Genomic DNA, 22,785 nt, shown 5'->3' with positions numbered 1-22,785 from the left:
CTATGTTGCAGTTTTTCGGAGGCTGGTACTTCTACATTCAGGCTTACAAAGCACTGAAGCATAGGACTGCAAATATGGATGTACTGATTGTGTTGGCAACCACCATTGCATTTGCCTACTCTTTGGTTATTCTTCTGGTTGCAATGTATGAGAGAGCCAACATGAACCCTATTACTTTCTTTGACACGCCTCCTATGCTGTTTGTATTTATTGCTCTGGGGCGATGGCTGGAACATATAGCAAAGGTAAAGTCAGAAAGATGACATTTATTTAAATCTTGGGTGAATAAATGACCATGTGACTTCTGTTTATTGGAAATGCACATTTGTTTATGTAGTCAGCCATTTAATGAAAGTAGTATTTTTGTTTTAGAACTGTTTTTCTTAAATATTCTTTTTGAAGATGTATCAAATTTATGGAATACTGGTCAAATAAAGTTTGTTTATTTCTATTTTAAGAGAGAGGCATTTGAAAAATACCTGTAAAGTATCTCATATGACATTATTAATTCAAAACTGATATGACAACAAGGTTTAAAATAATGATGAATAAATTCAGACATGGTCCCATGCTATAATATAAATTAGTTTCTAATCTTGTTCTGCATGCCTTTATTTTTTAGAGTTGCAAACATGGAATATGTACTACTCTTTACCATTAACACTAACGTTCTCCCATGTGTATTCAGTTTATATCATTATTTGATATTTTTGACTTATGTTCTGTCAGTGTTGTGTAGTTTACTAAACCCTTCTGGTTTTGTTCTCTAATTATTTACTTTAAACAATCCTGCATGAAATATGCTCATGTATTATAGTCATTGGTCTTGAACTAGTATTTTTAAAAAAAATTTTTTTAACTAGTATTTTATGATCAATCACACAGGATGTGACTACTGAATTAAAGGACATAAATCTTTCTATGGTTCATGCTATATGTTGTAACAATTTTACATTGCATTCATTTAACTACAACTTCATCGGCATTAAGTCGTCTAAATTCTTCCCACGTTAGTAGCTATTGTACAGTATTTTAGGGCTGCATTGTTTTGCATTTCTTCTATGAATTGCAGGAATAAATATTTTACCATGTTGGGTATTTATATTTCCTCTTAAATGAATAGCCTTTTCATGTACTTTGCCCATGTAAAAATTGAGTTCCTACTATTTTTCTTATTAATTTATTTTTATAATGGTACCTATGAAAACTTTGAAACATTTTGTATAGTTCATACTTTTTAAGTGAAAATTTTCTGGCTTGAACAGATGAACATTTTTAATGCCATATTTTTGGTAAATGCTAAAGATCTAATATTGTAGTTAAGACCAGAACTTTTTCTTCCTTAGCATTGTGAACATGTTTGTTTTAATTTGTAGGGAAAAACATCAGAGGCTCTTGCAAAGCTAATTTCACTACAAGCTACAGAAGCAACTATTGTAACCCTTGACTCAGATAATATCTTCCTGAGGTATTTGTCTTCATTCTATCCCCTCCTCATTGAACTTCTGATGTAAATGTTCAAATGCCCAAAGAAGTAGAGATAAGAGTATAATAAGTCCACTGTCATCTATCTCCTAGATTCACCAATTATCCGCATTTTGCTACACTTACTTTAAGTATTTTACTCTCTTCCTATAGCTAGTACAGGATTTTAATGCAAATTATGACATATTCATATGTAACATTAATAGAACATCACACCTAACATAATTAACAATAATTCCTTAATATCTAGTGACCAGTCCATATTCACATTCCTCTAGTTGTCTCCAAAATACTTCAAAAAGTCTCTTTGTTTGTAATAGAATTTTAAAAAAAAGGTTTGTGTGCATTTGCTTTTCATGCCCCCTATGTCTTTTGCAATTTAGAACAGAATTCCTCTCTCTGCTTTTTTCTCCATGTAATTGATTCATCTAGAAACATCTATCAGTAGTCCTGTCGAATGTCCCACAGTTTGAATATGTTTCCATGCCGCATTGTGGTGCCATATAATTTGTTTTCTTGTATTACCTGTAGCCTGGAAGTTAGAGCTAAATGCTCTGTTAGATTTAGTTCTTTGGTAAAGTTCTCATTTTTATATTAATAAAATTATGTACATAAATTAAAAAACTAAAGCTCAGACCTGAGCTATTGTGTTAATTCTGGCTCATCCTGAACCTGTGTATTATAGAGCAAAATTGTTCTTTATTGTTTTCTTGACTGTAATCTCTATGGAAGCAGATAGCCTTTTTTTTTGAGGCACCATCCAAACATCTTAAGAAAACTTACACAAAAAATAAATTGTTTGGTTTAAATAAAACCCACTGCACATTATTTAACAAATAGAGAGTTCCTGCTTTGTATCTTGAGGCATTGGTGGCTCAGTGGTAGAATTCTCACATTGCATGCAGGAAACCCTGCTTCCATTCCTGTCCGGTGTACCCCAAATGTAGCTAACTGCCTCTCTGTCACTGGGGATTTGCATGTTGCTTTGATGCTGAACAGGTTTTAATGATGCTACCAGACTTAAGACCAACAGGAAGTGAAGCCTGGCAGTCTATTTCAAAACATCAATCGATGAAAACCCTACAGATCATAATGCCCTGATTAGTTTGGGCAGTGTGTTGTTCTTTTGTGCATGGATGACCATGAGTGGGGGGGATGGATGACTTGGTGTCAACCAATAACCACCACCACCAACAACTTTGTGTCAGGTACTGTGCTGGTCACCAGCAGTGAACGGGATAAACATAGTCTTAGCTTAAATGCTGATTGTAGCTTCTCTTGGTAGTAATTAAGGTGCTATATGTGTTTCATGTTAATTTATTTCTAGTGAAGAGCAAGTGGATGTGGAACTTGTACAACGTGGAGACATCGTTAAAGTGGTTCCAGGGGGCAAATTTCCAGTGGATGGCCGTGTTATTGAAGGATATTCTATGGTAGATGAGTCCCTTATCACAGGTATGTTCTTTCAGAAGAATCATGACATAGAAGTACAAAACAAATGCATTCCATTTGTTAACAAAAAATCATTGAATGATTATTAATAAAAAGTGCAGAGCTTTTTGAAAAAACTGTAAATGATGAGCAGTTAGCGAGCATGAATTTTCTAAAGGCTATATCAGACGGATATCCTTAGATTTAACTTGTGCTTTATGCTTATGCTGTTGAAGGGCCTTTCCTTGAGATTTGTTACATTTCAGTCTGTTGTAGAACCTGATAGACTTTGGAAAATATTCCTGAGCAAATACCTAGTCTGTCTTCTTTTTAAAAAATTAGTCTTATTGGCATATACTTCACGTTATCATACATTTTAATCATTCAATGATATTAACATTTGTACAGTCATCACAATCAATTTCAGAACATTTTCTCCTTGTACTCACTGTTGTTAGCTCCCTATTTTCCCCAATCCTCCCCTGCCATGCCCCAGTGGTTCTCAATCTTCCTAATGCCGTGACCCTTTAATACAGTACCTCGTGGTGTGGTGACGCCCTAACCATAAAATTATTTTTGTTGCTACTTCATAACTGTAATTTTGCAACTGTTATGAATTGGGCGACCCCTGTGAAAGGATCGTTTGACCCCCAAAGGGGTCATGTTGACTACCACTGTCCTAAGCAATTATCAATCTAGTTATTGTCTCTATAGTTATACCTCGCCTAGATTTCATATACAAAATATCATATAAAACACAAACAAGAAGCAACCAAGCAAATCCAACAACGACGACTAGAAAAAACAGAAAAATCTCAACAAAAAAAGCAGAAAATACTAAAAACAGAGACAATTTTTAAATGGGTCAAAGGGGGGAGCAAATGATAAGGTATTTCATTTTAACCTAACTACATCTGTCATAATTGCCTTTGCAATGCTCTGTGTCTGATAGCAAGGCTAAAAATAATGAAGGAATTTGTGAAAATGAGACCAGCATGACAGAATCTGAACCATATCACTATGGACCGAGACTCAACAACAGCAGACAAACCTGAGAGCATCAGACAGGACAACACCACCCAGAAACCAATACAGTGAAAGCGGCACTCACAAACACACAGAAGAGGATCAAATCCACCAATTAAACCAAAGGAGGGAATCGTATCCGGGCTTAAATTGTGAACAGTCAGTTTGCAAAAAGCTATGGATGACAGTGGAAGCCAAAACCATTTGCAGGGTCCACACATGAATCAAGCTGTGCTGAATTCCCTCTGACCGCAGAGCAGGGATGTGAATAGGCTTGTTATTATGTGGAGTGCAATGGAAAGCAGATTACTGTAGCTGCTACTAGGTTAAAAAAAAGAGAATACTTTGTCATATGATCTCCCTTGCTGATCCATTTTAAATATACTCTAGTTTTTAATATTTTTCTGCTTTCTTTTCTCTTGAGGTTTTCTTTGCTTCACTTTGGTAGTATTGTTGGGTCTTTTGTTTGTTTGTTTCTATGTTTCTGTATGTATGAAATCCAGGACAGGGAAAGCTATAGAGACAGCGACAGCATTGATGGCTTCTTGGAGTGGATGGCAGGGGAGCCTGGGGGAAGTGGGGAGCCGATGACAATGAGTGCAAGAAAGAAGAAAACGTTCTAAAATTGATTGTGGAGATGATCTAAATTTTTTAAATGATTTAATTGTAATAATATGTGAATTATATGCCAATAAATATAGCAAAGTGTGGTGAAGAAACCAGATGGAAAAAAAGTCTGGGATCTTAACGGCTTGTCTTCAAACAAGTAGCCATCTGAGTGAGGCATCAAATAGGTCCACATGGAAGAAGTGCACCAGCTTGTGTGATCCAAGGATAGGAAACGATAAAAATCCATATCGGAGGGAGTAGATGGTATCAGAGTTTAAATTGTGAACACTGGGTTTGGAGAAAGCTATGGATGACAATGGCAGCCCAGTATCCATTTGCAGGGTCCCCTCATGGATGAAACCTCTGGTGAATTCCCTCTGACCATTGTCCAGGGATGTGAATAGCGTTGCTATCAGATAGCGAGCATTGCAAAGGCAATGATGGAAGATGTAGCCAGGTTAAAATGTAATACCTTACCATTTGATCTCCCTTTAGACCCATTTAAAAATTGTGTCCCTAATATATGAGGGATAACTTTTGCCTTTATGTAAGATTCTTGGTTGGCAGGTTTTGGGGGGTTTTGTCTGTTTGTTATTTTCTCAGAATTTTATATATGCCACTCCATTGTCTTCTTGTCTGCAAAGTTTCTGCTGAGAAATCCGAGCTTCTCTCTATTGGTTTTTCTTTATAGGTGACTTATTTTTTCCTGTTCTCTCAGGATTCTCTTCCTTGAAATTGGTCAATTTGACTATTGATATGTCTTGATCTTTTTTCCTTTGGGGATCTGTCCTATTAGGGGTTCTCTCAGCTTCTTGAGTAGTTATTTTCTCTGTTTCCTTTGTGATAATGGAGAAATTTTCTTCTGTGCTTTCCTCAGACTATTTTCTCTAGTAGATTTTTGTGTGTGTCTTCTTGCTCTGGGGCCCTCTACTTTTCTTCTATTGTTTTCCTTATTGTATTATATCAATGTCTGTCTTCTTGTTCTAGGGCCTAACCATCATTCCTGAATTCAGTTTTTGGTAGTTTTGGGTCGTCTTCTTCAGAATACTCCATTGTTTTTCTTGCATAAATTCCAGTAGTTTGTGTTTGTTTTTATTTTTGTTCTTTGTTTACTATGGTTGACTACTATTTCCCTGGCATGATGGTTCAACTATTAGTGGTGTGTGAGCTGCTGAGTCTTGGAGAGATAGTTGGCTCTGTCTAATGACATGGGAGAGGTTGAACATGAGTTAGAAATGGAGAAAAGGGGAGAGAGATGGGTATGTGGAGAAAGTAGGCAGGGAAAAGGGGAAAAGAGAGACTATAAAGTAAAACTAATGATAGTAATAAGCAGCTGTTTGGATAGATCAAGAGATTTGTAAAATAATGGTAAAGTGTATTTTAAGAGGAGCAATCAGCATGAATAAGTTTCATGGAAATATATTTCACAAGGAAAAAGATAAAGAGCAAAAATAGATAATGGTAGACGTGCAGGGAAAAGGAGACGCAAAAGAGAAAAAAAGATTCAGGTATGGCTTTGGTGTGGGTACTGAAGTTTTGTTGCTATGGCAGCATGAATGTAGGCGAGTCTGTGCCCTGGGGGTGGGGATGGGATGAAGCTCTTGTTTGGATGGATGTCCTAGAATCTGCAGGCCTGCCTGTTTTTACCTTGGGGGGTGGGCGGAGGTTGGAGTCACAGTGGAAGGGGAAGTGGGAGAGGACTAGAAATAAAAATACATAAATATAATAGAAAAAAGTACAATAACTGAAGAAAATAAAGTAAAGCAAAAACTAAAACTGCTTTGGGAATTCTTGCTCCTTGGTAGTGTTATTGAGTATATGTGTATGCTATGTGGGGGAGGTGGGCCACGAGGGGTGGGGAGGGAACCAGTGAACAAAGCAGTAAGGAAGGAAGAAGGGGCAAACAGGGCCGATAAGTGGAGCTTGGGTACTGATTATGTCTGCACTAAGCTGCCCACATGAACTGCTGTCCGCTAGGGCCACCCGAGTCCACGAGATAAGAACTTTGGCTGCCTGGGTTGCGTCAAGGGATGGGGAAATGACTGTGCTAGGGGGGAGTTGGGGTCACAGAAGCGACTCCTGCTACTGGCCAGTGGTAAAGGGGGATCTCTCAGCAGGCCTCGTTGCCCTCTCATTTTAAGAAACCTGAGCCTACTTAGCTTTGTTTCTTTTCCCTTTTTTTTTTTTTTTTGAGATGAACTTGTTTGTTACTAAAGACGGAAGGTCCATTTCTATTTTACTATTCTTCAGCCTTTAAGTGGACATTCTCACTCCCGGGAAGTGCAGGCCTCCCTCCTGGTCGATGCTGAGGAGATCTTCCTGCACTTGTTTTCTGGCAGCCAGGGTCCCCTGTCTCCAAGCCCTCTTCTGTCTGCTGGACTACAGATTAGTTTAGTCTGAGTTGGGCTAGGATTCTAGGCCTCTCTCAACAGTCTGCTCTAAGGAAATGGACCTGGAGTAGATGTAGAGATTTTAGGGAACTAAGACAAATCTGGAGCAGAATCAAAATAATACCTTTCCTACTTTTACCCTCAGTATATAATGCCAGAAGAAGCTCTTTTTAGGGGCCATTTAGGACACTGTCTCTCAATCAGTGTACTATTGCTAGTTTGGACAGGACGATTCTTAATTCTGGAGTACTATGTTACACATTGAAGTACATTTCATATCCATGACCCTGGCCCACTAACTTCCACTAGCGCTCTCCCATGTCCCCCTACTAATTTTTATAAACAAAACTTCCTTCCACATTTCCAAATGCTCCTTGGAAACAGATTAAGAACCTATGATCTAGGTCTAAGGTGACTGACTACCTTAAAATAGCATCTCCCATTAGGGTTAACATGTTAGGCTTTTCCAATGGAAGATAGGAATTCTTGGTTTTGTCCTAGAACTGACTTAAGGGAAAAGAGACGGTGACTTTTACTTAGTCATTTGTCCAGGTTGTATTTCACGAATTACCAACCTCCTTTCTAAAATTTTTGTGGCAGCTAAGAAATAACAATATGTTTGTGATTGTGTTCATTTATGTGACCTAAATCTATCATTACTTCGCATACAGGGGAGGCAATGCCTGTAGCTAAGAAATCTGGCAGTTCAGTAATTGCTGGTTCCATCAACCAGAATGGATCACTACTGATCCGAGCAACTCATGTTGGAGCAGATACAACCCTTTCACAGATCGTCAAACTTGTGGAGGAGGCCCAAACTTCAAAGGTGAAATCGTATAAGGAGTTCTTTAAAGTGTCCACATAAATCTTGATCTGATTTTTATATTTGCTTTTGACATACTTTTTTTTTTTTAATTCTAGGCTCCTATCCAGCAGTTTGCAGACAAACTCAGTGGCTACTTTGTTCCTTTTATTGTTATTGTTTCCATTGTTACCCTCTTGGTATGGATTATGATTGGATTTCTTAATTTTGAAATTGTGGAAACCTACTTTCCTGTAAGTTACTTGTAAGACAATCTGTGAAAGACTCTGTGACTCTTGCATCATTAACTAAGTCACAAATGAATTCAATAATTTCCTGTATATTAAAGGGGCTGGAGTGGTTGGCCGCTAAGGATAACATCTGCATTATGAAAATATAACGTTTCCTTTTGGAAAGATTTACGATTTTCAAAAAACAAGTGACACTTTTACATGTTATGCTTACCCTTATGTCCAGCGTGATTTTGCCTTCCTAATGAACTAAAAGATATTCTGAGGGAGACCTCAGGACCTTGATTCTGCCCCTTGATATCAGTGTGCTCTTAATTTCTCTCTTACGCTCATTTTCTTCATCTGCAAAATGCGGTTTCAATAACACTCATTCTGTATAACCCATAGTTGTGAGTGTTAAGTTAGGCAATATTAGAAACTCACTCACTGCCATTAAGTCATTGCTGATTCATAGTGGCCCTCTGTGGGTTTCTGAGACGATAACCATTTATGGGAGTAGAAGGCCCAGTCTTTGTCCTATGGAGCTGCTGGTGGTTTCAAACTGCTGACCATGTGTATTGTGGCCCAACATGTAAACCACTACACCACCAGGGCTCCTTTAGTATAAACACTGCAATTTATTAAATGCATTACAAAAATTATAGTATTATTGATTACTCATTTAGTTCTGTGATGATCTCTAAAAATATGAGGTCATAAAAGTGAACTACTAGATTATTGCCTTTAAGTACTCTTAACCGTAGGTTTCTCATCTTTAAAATAGGGATAATACTGTATATACTCATGTATAAGCCAAGTTTCTCAGCATATGTTTAATGCACTTTTTGTGGAAAAATTAGGTACCTTGGCTGATATTTGGGTTGGCTTATATTTGAGTATGTACGGTAATACTTAAATTACAGGATTAGGAGCCGAGGTGGCACAGTGGTTACGCATTGGGCTGCCATACGCAAGGTCGGCAGTTTGAAACCAGCAGCCTGCTCTGAGAGATAAAGATGGGGCTTACTACTTCTGTAGGCAGTTATAGTCTCAGAAGCCCACTGGGGCAGTTCTACCCTGCCCTGTAGAATCACTATGAGTTAGCATCAACTCTAAGGCAGTGAGTTTGATTAGGTTTAAGTTATAGGATTGGAGCTAGTGTAGATAAAGGCATACAACATACTTGAAAATATACACAAAGGATATATATGACACGAAAGCATAAAACTAAATATGAAAATCCCTTCCACCTCTTTTTCTATATAAAATATAGGTCTACCGTGAACATTGAGAACTTAGTAAGTGCAATAAATGACAGTGGAGGGCCACATCTGGCTTCCTCTGGCCACAAGACGGGTTAGATAAGCCTCTATGGTCCATCCTTTTTTATTTATTCTAACATCACCCCATCTTCCCATGACACTACAATGCTGGGTTCATTAGTTCCTTGCAATAGCTACGTACAACTCACAGCCAATAGTCATGATTAAGGGGATTTATTAGGAAAGTTGACAGGTTACCCCAAGCCAGGATCAGATAGCTTTAAGGCTAGCATCTCCTCCGCCAGCACTCAAGTATCCCTCAGTCCTCACCTTTTCCAGAAGCCATGTGATTCCTTGGCCTTGCATCCATGGGCCTGGAAGCCTGCCTGCTGCTCTGTCTCACAGTCCCATCGTCTCAGCTCTGTCTCACTGTCTTACAGGCTCATAGTTCCACCTAGTCTAAAAGGCTGATTTTTTTATCTTTGTATAGAGGGCTATAGAACCCTACTATCTGTTCAGGATTATATCTGCTGAGAACCATGTTACATGTTTTTAGTGATTCCTGAAAGCCTCTAATGAAAACACTTATTCTCAGTATAGAACAAAAAAAAGGTTCATTGCGGAATCATCACAAAATGGATCTTGATTTTTAAGACTTTTTTAAAAAATCTTGATTTTTAAGATTTTATTTGTCAGCTGTGTCATAACTTCTTACATATAAAAGAAAAAGTGTTTTTCTTACTAGTCACGAAAATAGTATGTTGGTAGCTTGATAGGATATAAATGACTTCAAAATTGTGAGTTTATGTAAAAAAAGTTAAGCGTTGTTCATTTTGTACTATTCTAAATCAATAACCAAAATATATGCCTTTCTTCTAAAGGACTATAATAGAAGTATCTCCCAAGTGGAAACGATAATCCGCTTTGCTTTTCAAGCCTCTATCACAGTTCTGTGCATTGCATGCCCCTGCTCGCTGGGTCTGGCCACTCCAACTGCTGTGATGGTGGGTACAGGAGTTGGTGCTCAAAATGGCATATTGATCAAAGGTGGAGAACCTCTGGAGATGGCTCATAAGGTAAGACCAAGAATAAAGAATTGTCCTTTCTGCACTAGCAATGTCCAAATTACATATGGTTCATAAAACGAGCCTCTTCTAGGATTATCCTAAGGGCGGTTTTATTTTGATTCTATTCCAGATTGGCCTTAGTTATTTACGAGCTCCAGGACTGTTTTCCCATCCTACTATCTTAGAGCAGATCTTGGTGACAGAAGGCTGGAGTCCTAGCCCATCTCAAACTAGATCACTCATTAGAGCAAGAAGATGGAGTAGATATTTGCTCTGGAAATTTCGCCAAATTTTATCATGTTTCTTACCTACTTGTGTTTGATTACATGTTTGTATTTTTCCAAAGAGAGCAGTTGTAATTACATTTCATCTTCTTTGCCTTTGCTGCCATCAGCTGGCAGTTTAGAATTATCACAGGTCTCTCTCAGGATTTTCATAATAATTTCAAACAAGGCTATTTGATTTCAACTAAAACCGTATTTCTACCAGGATGATCCCTAATCTATATTCAGATGTATACAGGAAACAGAGCCCAGCTTAGAACAAATTTGAAACTTCACCTAAACAGTGAATTCAGGCTATTAATTTTATAGTAATTTTAAATTTTGTTAAAATTTCAAACGTAAGCATTACAAGAAGTACAGAGAACTCCTGTGTACACTTTACTTGGATTCCTCAATTATTTTCATCTTATGCTATTTCTTTTCTCACTCACCTTTCTCTCCCTTGCGACACACACACACACACACACACACACACACACACACACTTTCTGATTTAAAAATAGATTCCAGATATCAAACACTTTACTTTTAAAGTAGTTTAATGTGTGTTTCTTAGAATATTCTCCTACATAACCACAGTATAATGATATGAATCAAGAACTTAATATTGGTATAATAATATCTAGAACACATTGTTTCGTTTTCCTCAGTTCTTTCAATCGTAGCCCCTGTACTAGCTTTCCTCCTGTCCACAACCAGGTTTTGCACTTAGTTGTCACCTGCCTTTCATCTTGGTTCCTTGGTGGATTCATTTTTCAGGGTTCATATTTCCAAGTTTCCTAAGATGTTATCGAATTCCGGACTCTTTTCTTTTTCTTGTCTGGGCTCTTTCCCTCATTGATTCCTTGAGCTGTCTTCTCTCCTCACCCGAATCTGAACCCAATATAGCCAAAGTAACCCAGCAGGTTTTATTTGGTGCCCACTTCCATTTTAATTCCTTAGTTGTTTCTGCCTACTTCCCAGTTTCCCCCAAGTTATTTTGAATTCATTGGTATTGACAGCCTATTTTCCCTGGGAAGCATGAGAGGCATCTCTTAATTACTTATTCACAGTCAACCCTCAGCAGTTAGTCCTGTTTAGCATATACCCACGATCATTTAAGATGATTAAATATCAGTTTGAAATCACAAACTGCTCTGTGGGAGAAAGACTAAGCTTTCTACTCCTATCAAGAGGTACAGTCTCAATACCCACACAGGCAATTCTACACTGTCCTGTAGCGCCACGAAGAGAAGAGACTGGACAACCCCTCACAACAAATAATTGTGGAATGTTTGCAAATGAGGCTATTAGATTAATAGCTAACTATTTCTTTCCTGATTATCCCTTCCTTTCCCCCGCAAAGATAGTTAATGGATCAGTAGTAATCTGTTTGTCACATTTCTGGGAAGATAATGCTAAGGATTATCAAGTCATATGGTGTACTGTCTTTTAATCTTCTTACAGGTAAAGGTAGTGGTGTTTGATAAGACTGGAACCATTACCCATGGAACTCCAGTAGTGAATCAAGTAAAGGTGCTAGTGGAAAGTAACAGAATATCACGCAGTAAGATCTTGGCCATTGTAGGAACTGCTGAAAGTAACAGTGAACATCCTTTAGGAGCAGCAGTCACCAAGTACTGCAAGCAGGTACAGTGTTTTGCCGCCCCCCCTTCTCCACTCCTTGTTTATTTATCTTTTATAGGAATTATCCAAAGATAAAATCCAAGTATAAAAAATAGAAAGCCATTTGTACAGGGCAATAGATGGATCTTGATAGAATAGATGAAAAATGTGGAACAAAACCTAAAATTAAAAAGCAACAACACCAGTTCAGACCTACTGGATCGGTTAAGACTGGGGACTCCCTGGTAGGACGGTTGTCCTGAGTTACTTTTCAAACTTTGAACTAAAACTAACTTCTGCAGTCACTTTGTAGCTAAAGAACAAATTAATGCAAGAAAATAATCAATATCCCCCGTAAGTACTGTATTACTCTAAAAAAAGTCACTTAGATGAGACCAAACCATCAACAATAATTTCAAACATAGATGAGAGTGTAAGGTAGCAGGGCAACTAGATTAATGGGACTAGAACAACCAGAACAGAATTAATGAGAATATTCACACATTGTGAAGAAGATAAACCATTGTCACTGAACAACTTACACAGAAATTGTTAAATGGGAGCCTAAACTACATGTAAGCCTTTATTGAAAATGCAATAAAATATTATTTTTTAAAAGTAAAAAACCACATTGTTGAGAACGAGGGGGATTGGAGCAGAGACCCAAAACTCATCTGTAGACAATGGGACATCCCTCACAGAGGAGTCACCGGAAAGGGGTGAGTCAGCCAGGCGCAGTATAGCACCAATGAAACACACAATATTCTTCTGGTTCCTCGAGGGTTCCTCACCCCCCACTATCATGACCCCAGTCCTGCCTTTCACTGTGGGCTAGACGGGAGCATGTACACAGGTACAGCTAAGAGCTAAGAGATTAGGACACACGGAATCCAGGAACAGGAATGGGAGTAGCAATACCAGGAGGGGAGGGGGAAGGTGGGGAGAGGTGGGGAGGAAGAGGGAACCGATCACAATGACTAACACATAACCACCCCAGGGGGCGAACAACAGAAACCATGGGGGAAGTGAGACAGTGGTCGGTGTAAGATATGAAAAGAATAATTTATAATTTATCAAAGGGGTCACGAGGATGGAGGGGGTAAGGAAGTGAACAAAGGAGCTGATACCAAGGGCTCAATAGGAAGTAAATGTTTAGAAAATGATGGCAACATATGTACAAATATGCTTGATACAACTGTATGGATTGTTATGAGCTGCAAGAGCCCCCAATAAAATGATCTTTTAATTTTAAAAAAGTAGAAACCTAGACTTGTGGGACTCAGACTTATGTATAGTTGGTATGAAGCTAGAGAGACTTGTATTTTCTCACTCACTGAATTTTATAACATAGTTTCTTCATACAGAAATGTACAGGCATGCCTTGGAGATAATGCGGGTTTGAGCCCAACCACTGCAATAAAGTGACTATCACAGTAAAGTGAGTCACATGAACTTTTTGGCTCCTTACTGCATATAACTGTTACATTTACCTGATTTTGTAGTATATTAAATGAGCATTATGAAAAACTTTGAAATATTGTAAGATTTACCAAAATGTAGCACAAAAATGCAAAGTGATTACATTCTGTTGGAAAAATGATGCCAATAGACTTGTTCTATGCAGGGTTGATGCAAACATTAAATTTACCAAAAAAAATGCAATAAAGAAAAATGCAATAAAACAAGACATGCCTCTATTGATTTCTGAAGGCAACTCAATTATAATTCTATCACATAGACAACTCCTGTTGACAAAAAATTCAATAGTAGAATCAATACATATTTATGTAGAAAGTGAAAATTGGTTTGAATTACATCAGGTAAAGTAAAAGACTCATTTCTCACTTTCATGATTCCTCTCTCTAAAGTAGTTCTCAACATTCCTCATGCCGCGGCGACCCTTTAATGCAGTTCCTCATGTGGGGTGACCCCCCAACCATAACATTATTTTTGTTGCTTCTTCATAACTGTAATTTTGTACTATTATGAATCATAATGTAAATATGTGATATACAGGATGCATTTTCATGGTTACAAATTGAATATAATTAAAGCATAGTGATTCATCGCGAAAACAATATGTTATTATATCTTGTGAAATATTTATTTCTAATGACAACTAAATGAAATGTTGTCTTGAAGCATGGTGTAGCATGGGTATCAGTCTTCACGACAGGTCCTCGTCTGTGGGCATATCTGCATGTGGGCGGACCCACTTGGAGACCATAGAGGAGCGGTGTCTCAGTTCTTAAGACCATCGGAAATGTGTGTTTTCCAAGGGTCTTAGGCTACTGCTGTGAAAGGGTCGTTCGACCCCCAAAGCGGTTGCGACCCATAGGTTGAGAACAGCTGCTTTAAAGTTTCACAACTGTTTCTCTGGTAACAGAGAACTATGCAATACAGTTATTAATTGGAAAAAAAATAACAGCTATATCAATAAGTAATGAATGTGCTGTAAAGTTAATCTTTTTAAAGTATACAATTTAATAGTTTTTAATATGCCCAGATTTACTGTAGGATATTTCCTCATATATTTAATAGAGACTTTTTTATTGTAGATGGGGTCACTATGAGTCAGAACCCACTCAAACGATAACAATGATATATTCACAAAGTTGTATGTCTGTTAACAGTTTTTAATGTGTATGCCAACATATACATGAGGGATTTTCATAAAGTTTGTGAGGAAAGGGGATGAAAAGATAATGGAATTTTCCCACAAACTTATTGAAGCCCCCTAATATTTATTTATTACTGTTTAAACTCTACATAGTAAGATCATATACAGTGACCACTTTTTGGTATTTTTTAAAAACCTTATTAAAGTATTTTCCCATATCAAAACATACAGATCTGCCTTAATTTCATTGCATAATTGGTTGGAGTTTTGTTTTGTTTTGCTATTACAGTAAACATTTTTGTCAGCGTTTGCAAGTTTATCCGTATATTACATGACTATTTAATTAGTAAATTAAAGGATACTTACGGTAAAATTTAGATGAATATTACAATACCCGTATGGCAAATATTACTTACATGAAAGGTTGTACCAGTATACAGCCACCAAAAGTTATCAATGCCCACTTCCCCACACTGTTGCCAGTATTATATTTTTTCCAGTTCAAAGTTTGAAAACTGTACTCATTAACGGGTGGCTTTGTATTTCTTTTTTTGCAAATGAGATTGGCCATCTCATATGTCTTTTGGCCATTTGCATATCTTTTTCTCTAACCTGTCTGCATGTGTTCTTTGCCAACATTTCCATAGAGTTGTCTGTAATTTTTTCCATTTATTTAAGTTCTTTGTAAATTATATCACATTAATTTTACAGTGAAAATGTGGCAATTTCTACCATTAATATTACCATTTTAAATTCTTTTTTTAACCTATTCACTATTATTGAATTGGCTTCTTTATACCCAAAACAAACAACTTATAGGATGATGACAGAAAGAGGCAGGAAACATTGATGGTCACCAGAATTCTGTGGCTCACCAAGGACACAGAATCATGCAAGAGAGTACGCTGATAACTGAAGGATCTGCTCTCTCTTACCCTTTTTTCCTGTACTGAATAGAAAACCCGGTTTAACTACATATAGAGTTAAAGTTTTAATTTATGATTCTTTATGGGAGTAGTCAGAAAATACTGATAAACTTCCTATGTTTTCTTTCCCAAACTCATTAAAATTTTTAGAGATTGGAATTAGAAATAAAAGATTCTGAAGCATGTCTTGTAATTCTGGATATGAACTCAATACTATTCCTTCATCCATATCAAACTCCACTGTCAAGTACAAAATGTGATTTTATTTTAAATATTTTGATTGAGCCCTGGGGACGTAGACGTAGTGATTACATGTTGGGCTGCCATACGGGTATTGTAATACTCATCTAAATTTTACCGTGTGTATCCTTCAATCTACTAATTAAATAGTCATGTAATATACAGGTAAACTTGCAAACGCTGACAAAGTCAGCAGTTCGAAACCACCAGCCCCTCTGAGGGAGAAAGATGGGATTTCCTACGTCCATGACGTGACCGTCTGGGAAACCCATGGGAACAATTCCATCCTGTCCCATAGGTCACTCTAAGTTGGGATTGACTCTCTTGCAGTGAGTTTGGTTTGTTTAAAGGAAGCCAGCAGTATATTAGTTAAATGCTAAGCTGCTAATCGAAATCTCAACAGTTTGAAACCACCAGTTGCTCTCCAGGAGAAGGATGTAACGGTCATCCTCCATAAAAATGTACAGCCTTGGCAAATGTGGGACCGCTCTACTCCGTCCTTGAGGATTGCTGTGAGTTGTCTTCAACTCGAAGGCAATGGGTTTGATTTTGTGTTAGAATCTTGAAACATGCTCATGGTTGGCCTTGGAATAATTAGAACAAAGGGAATCTTTTTGTTTCTATTTGTTAGGAGCTGGACGCTGAAACCTTGGGTACCTGCATAGATTTCCAGGTTGTGCCAGGTTGTGGTATTAGCTGTAAAGTCACCAATATCGAAGGTTTGCTTCAAAAGAAAAGCTGTAAGACAGAAGAAAATAATTTTAAAAATGAATCCCTGGTTCAAATTGATACAAGTAATGAACAGACATCAAATTCTCCTTCCATGATTATTGATACCCAACTTTCAAGTAAGTACATTTTCTTTATAGTACCAAGTACGGGGAACTTTTGGACAGATGGCTAGCTTTATAATTCTGAACATAAGAAAGAAAAATTGGCATCATGATTTTATTCCCTCAATTCAACTCCACCATAGATATTCTTCAGGTTACTGTAGAACGGCTCTGTGTTTCTGGATACCACCTCAGGGTGATGAGGTGTAGCACTTAGATGATCTATTTTTATTCAGCAATTCTATTTTTCACCCCAGCTACTCCAAAGCTTTTAGGTCTTTCAAATTTTTTATGAGTCCCTAGCTAATTACCTTATTTTTTTAATCATTTTATTAGGGGCTCATACAACTCTTATCAAAATCCATACATATATCAAGCGTGTAAAGCACATTTGTACATTCATTGCCCTCATCATTCTCAAAACATTTCCTCTCCACTTAAGCCCCCGGCATTAGGTCCTCATTTTTTCCCTCCCTCCCCGCTCCCCCTTCCCTCATGAGCCCTTGATAATTTATAAATTATTATTTTGTCATATCTTGCCCAGTCCGACATCTCCCTTGACCCACTTTTCTGTTGTCCGTCCCCCAGAGAGGAGGTCACATGTAGTTCCTTGTAATCGGTTCCCTCTTTCCAACCCACTCTCCCTCTACCCTCCCAGTATCACCACTCTCACCACTGGTCCTGAAGGGATCATCCGCCCTGGGTTCCCTGTGCTTCCAGTTCCTATCTGTACCAGTGTACAGCCTCTGGTCTAGCCAGACTTGCAAGGTTGAATTCGTGTCATGATAGTGGGGGCGGGGAGGAAACATTGAGGAACCAGAGGAAAATAATGTTTTCTGGCTTGTATTCTGTTGTTGTTGTTTTCCCAGGATGATTAAGGAGAAGTATCTATCATGTTGCCCAACGAATCACTTCATTGAAATCTTCTCTTGCCTAACCCCTCAGAGACCTTCCTTTCTCGATTCCGTCCCTTTGCTGCTGCTTATTCTTTCTGTCATTGTGGCAGCCTCTCGGAGGCTGCACCACGTCACATCACCACAATAAGCATATAAAAAGTGTGTGTGCACGTATTGCCATTTAGTTGGTGTTTTTTCTTTTGTAAAATATTTGGATATATATTTGTATGTGTATAGATATAGATGTTACCAATTTAATGACTAAGTACAGTTATTGTTGAATAAACATCACTATTATCCAGACTCCCTCCCCATCAGAAACTTTTTACCCAATGAGAAATAATACCTGTTTTCCACTACTCCCTATCTTGTAACCTGCAGTCTACTTTTTATCTCTCGGAATGTGTCTATTCTAGATATTTTATGTAAGTAGGATTCTCTACTATTATTTGTCCTTTGGTATCTGATTTTTTTCTCACTTAGTGTCTGATTTATTTCGCATGTTTTCAAGATTCATCCATGATGTAGAGTATATCAGAACTTTATTTCTGTTTGTGGCTAAATATTCCCTTATTTGTGAATACCGTATTTTGTTAATCCATTCACCAATTGATGGACACTGGGTTGGTTCAATTTTTGGGCTAGTGCAAATAAAGGTGGAATGAAAATTAGTATATAAGTGTCTGCTTGAGTCCCTGCTTTCGAACATACCAATAGTTGTGATGCTGCTGCAGAACTAGGCACTATTTCACTCTTTTATACAAAAGAGCTCTATGAGTTGCAGCCAATTCACTGGTACCCAACACCAACAGAGATAGTCTATTAAAGAAAGAAGATGTCAGGGTGCAAGACAGAGAGGAGAGAATTGTTGGATGTTCATGTTCTAGAATAGGTAAAAGGAGGAGGAGCTACAGAAAAGTTGGCCCTACATAGTAGAAAGGGCAGTTTGAAATAACAGAAGGAAATATACAGACACAGGCACAGGCAGTTGGATAAATATGAGAGCTTCTAGAAGTTTTCTTCTGATTGCTTCGGTTTCCTTTCTGAAGTAGAAAGCCAAGTCATCTGTTAGGAGACTGGAGGAGGAGAAATTGGGGTTTTAATGGGAGATATTTGAAATAGAGAATGGATGGATTAGGGAAATATAGTAGATTTGTCAGATTTATTAAGGGCCATTTAAAGTAAGTAGTCATCAGGTTCAAATAAGACAAATCAACTGGAAAAGAATTGCACTGGTGCCACATCTGATTGCTTTTGGTTGCACAAGAGAATCCAATCCTTTACCAGGCTACGAAGCACAGGTCAGACATGCCTCCACCCTCCGTTCCCTGTTCGGACACCAACCATTCCTTCTATGACACTCTACTTTTCTGCTGGGTTCAGTAGTTCATTTCAACAGCCCTACAGAACTTTTAGCCAATACTGACACTTATGGGGGTTAATTGGGAATGCTAACAGGATATCAAAACCAGGTATCCGTACCTCTCTTCAGCCAGCAGTCAAGTCTCTCTCTCTCTCTGAGTCTCAGCCACTCAGCCATGTGGTCCTTTGGCTTCTGTGTCTATGAGACAGGAAGCCTGTCTGCTGCTCTGCCTCACATTCTAATTGTCTCGGTACTGTCCCTTTGCTCTGTCTCATCATCTTCTTGCCTTGACCGCTGGTCTCAGTGGGCAATGTCCTCTACTGCCTCTGCCCCTTTAAGCAAGGAGGACTCTTACATATTCTCTGCTAGTGGCTCTTCTTCTGTGATGGCCTGGGAATTCCCGCTCTCTTCTGAGATAATTCTCATATACACAGAGGAATGGTTTTGATGGAAGTATGGTTTTTGTCCATCAGGTGGCCATATCCCCCAAGGAAACAATGGGAGGCAACCTGGTTCACACCTTCTAGTAAGGTAGAGACTCAGAATACACATCACTTTAATCCTGTCCATTAGTAGAACAGAGAACACCCTCCAACATGGGATTGTAACTACAAGGATAACAGCTAGAATTTGTAATATATCACAAACAGGATTATGGCTAGAAGGGCCATATTAGTTGATTACATCTCATCAACAAAGTTGTATGTTTTTGCCCAGCAACCCTAAGCTACTGATATGCAATAAATAGATTGAATTTAATTGAATTTTTATAGAAAGTCAAAGGGAAAGCTTTATAAGAAAGCATGATTTAAACTGGCTCTTGAAGGATATGAGGGATTGTGCTACTTGGTGAAGATGGGTACCGATATTCTGGGTAATGGTAGAAATGTGTACTACAAAGACCTAGAGTCAAGAAAGAGCATAATATATTCCTTGAAAGTTTGAGAATGACTGTTTTAGCCTATATTTAATTTGTTCATTCATGTTAGAGTGTATCTCAGAGGTGTTATGTCAATGGAGGTCACCCTCTTGAAGCTGTATTATATGTTTTCTGATTTTTGGTATATGAAACCCAGGATCGATGAATCCGTAGGGACAGCACGTAGAATAAGGGTCTTGGGGGGAGGGGGAATACAGTGGTGGTGGGGAGGTAAAAGGGAGACGATGTCAAGGAGTTCATGTAGAAAAAGAATAGTTGGAAACTGATTGTGGTAGCAGTTGTACAATTCTACTTGACACGACTGAAATGTGGAATGATATATTATATGTATTAAATCCAAACTAATAAAAAAAAGAAATTAAGGGAAAAATGTAGTAACTATATAAGATTAGCTAGGAAGAACTGCCTCATAGGGTTTTTATAAAGATTAAATGAACTCACTAAATATTCTGTGCTTTTTTTTCAGAGACTCTTAATGCGCAGCAATACAAAGTTCTCATCGGTAACCGGGAGTGGATGATTAGAAATGGCCTTGGCATTAATAGTGATGTAGATAATTCCATGATTGAGCATGAGAGAAGAGGTCGGACTGCTGTACTGGTGGCAGTTGATGGTAAGGTTTTTCATATGTATGCTGATTCAGTGTTGTGATCTTGGTTATTGTTTTATGCGCACTTTTGAGAGCCTTGTGAACTACAAGAGTAGTTAAAGATCAATTTGAAAATATTAGTAATACATAATTGGTAAAGATTAATGAAAAATTCTCTTGCGTTTTCCTTGCCTTACTATTTTCTTCCATAGCCAACTTTTTTTTGTTTTTGTTTTAATAATCATTTTATTAGGGACTCATACAACTCTTCACAATCCGTACATACATCATTTGTGTCCAGCACATTAGTACATATGTTGACTTCATCATTCTCACAACACCTGCTTTCTACTTGAGCCCTTGGTGTCAGCTCCTCATTTTCCCCTCCCTCCCGCTCCCCCCTTAAACCCTTGATAATTTATAAATTATTATTATTTTATCATATCTTACACCATCCGGCGTCTCCCTCACCCACTTCTCCACTGTCCGTCCCCCAGGGAGGAGGTTATATGTAAACCTTGTCATCTGTTCCCCCTTTCTCCCTCACCTTCCCTCCACTGGTCCTGAGGGGTTCATCTGTCCTGGATTCCCTGTGTTTCCAGTTCCTATCTGTGCCAGTGTACATCCTCCAGTCCAGCCGGATATGTAAGGTAGAATTGGAATCATGGTAGTGGGGGGGGAGGAAACATTTAAGAACTAGAGGAAAATTGTATATTTCATCATTGCTACACTGCACTCTGATTGGCTCATCTCCTCCCTGCAGCCCTTCTGCAAGAGGATGTCCAATTTCCCCCAGATGGGGCCTGGGTCCCCACTCTGCACTCCCCCTCACTGCCAATGCTATGATTTTTTTTGTCTTTGATGCCTGATACCTGATCCCTTCGATGCCTTGTCATCTTACAGGCTGGTGTGCTTCTTCCACGTGGGCTTTGTTGTTTCTCAGTTAGATGGCCCCTTGTTTATCTTCCAGCCTGTGGGACCCCAGATTCCATATATTTTGACAGCTGGGCACCATCAGCTTTCTTCACTGCATTTGCTTATGCACCCGCTTTGTCTTCAGCATTCGTGTCGTGGTAGGCATAGCCAACATTTAAAGAAAAATATAGTTAAGAGGTAAAGCTGTCTCTCTTCATAGATGATATGATCTTAAATATAGAAAATCCCAAAGAATCTATTAAAATGTGTTTAGCAGAGGAAAGATCTAGGAAACAAAACTATGGATAGAGGTATAAACATAGATTGAACTTATGTAAATGTATTAATTCATAAAAATAGAGGTATTGGCCTATGTACATATATTTATATAGCAATTCATTGAGGAAGTGGACAGACTTTGGGCCTCTGCTCAAGCCCTCCTTCAATTCAAGAACATTTTGTTCTAACAACTTGGCATTCTATGATGCTCACCCTCCTGACACGATCAATGAATCACTGAAGACAAAATGGGTGTATAACCATGTGAAGAAAGCTGATGGTGCACAGCCATCAAATAATATAACATCTGGGATCTTAAAAGCTTGAAGTTAAACAGGCAGCCATCTAGCAGAAAAGCAACAAGCTCACATAGAAGAAGCACACCAGCCTGTGCGATCATGAGATATCAGCAGAATCAGGTAACAGGCGCCAGAAAACCACAAACAAAAAAACATATTGTTGAGAACAAGGGGGGATGGAGCAGAGACCCAAACCCCATCTGTAGACAACAGGACATCCCGTCATAAAGGGGTCCAAGGAAGGGATGAGCCAACCAGGGCATAGTATAGCACGAATGAAACACAAAATATTCCTCTGGTTCTTTGAGACTCCCTCACCCACCACTCTCATGACCCCAGTCCTGCCTTTCAGTTCTGGCTAGACCAGAGCATGTACACAGGTACAGATAAGAGATAAGAGCTCATGAAACATAGAATTTGGGTCAGCTAAACCCCTCAGCAACAGAAATAGGAGTAGTGTTACCAGGAGGGTAGGGGAAAGGGACAGGGAGGATGGGGCAACCGATGGCAGTGATTGACACATGACCCAAGGGAGTAAAACAACAGAAACATGAGTGAAGAGAGACAGCAGTCAGTGTAAGATATTAAAATAATTATAATTTATAATTTATCAAGGGATTGTGGGGGGAGCTGATACCAAGGGTTCGAATAGAAAGTAAATGTTTAGTAAATGATGATGCCAACATATGTACAA

General features: G+C 38.4%; 1 protein-coding gene across 1 annotated transcript in view; it reads left to right on the top strand.

Annotated features, from left to right (window-relative positions):
- ATP7A (ATPase copper transporting alpha) overlaps positions 1-22,785 on the top strand; it is a 148,849-nt gene that overhangs the window by 93,545 nt on the left and 32,519 nt on the right. Inside the window, exons 10-18 of the mRNA XM_030887582.2 lie at positions 12-245; positions 1,377-1,468; positions 2,813-2,940; positions 7,613-7,767; positions 7,863-7,997; positions 10,117-10,311; positions 12,033-12,215; positions 16,609-16,825; positions 20,476-20,622. Of these exons, the coding sequence (XP_030743442.2) occupies positions 12-245; positions 1,377-1,468; positions 2,813-2,940; positions 7,613-7,767; positions 7,863-7,997; positions 10,117-10,311; positions 12,033-12,215; positions 16,609-16,825; positions 20,476-20,622 (1,486 nt within the window). The remainder of the gene's footprint in view (positions 1-11; positions 246-1,376; positions 1,469-2,812; positions 2,941-7,612; positions 7,768-7,862; positions 7,998-10,116; positions 10,312-12,032; positions 12,216-16,608; positions 16,826-20,475; positions 20,623-22,785) is intronic.

The sequence above is a fragment of the Echinops telfairi genome, unplaced genomic scaffold (assembly GCF_000313985.2).
Source record: "Echinops telfairi isolate 266 unplaced genomic scaffold, ASM31398v2 ScPeMD7_7418;HRSCAF=8456, whole genome shotgun sequence".
Classification (NCBI taxonomy): domain Eukaryota; kingdom Metazoa; phylum Chordata; class Mammalia; order Afrosoricida; family Tenrecidae; genus Echinops; species Echinops telfairi.
The sequence above is the reverse complement of the archived record's forward strand: the minus strand, read 5'-3'. Positions and strand labels throughout refer to the sequence as shown.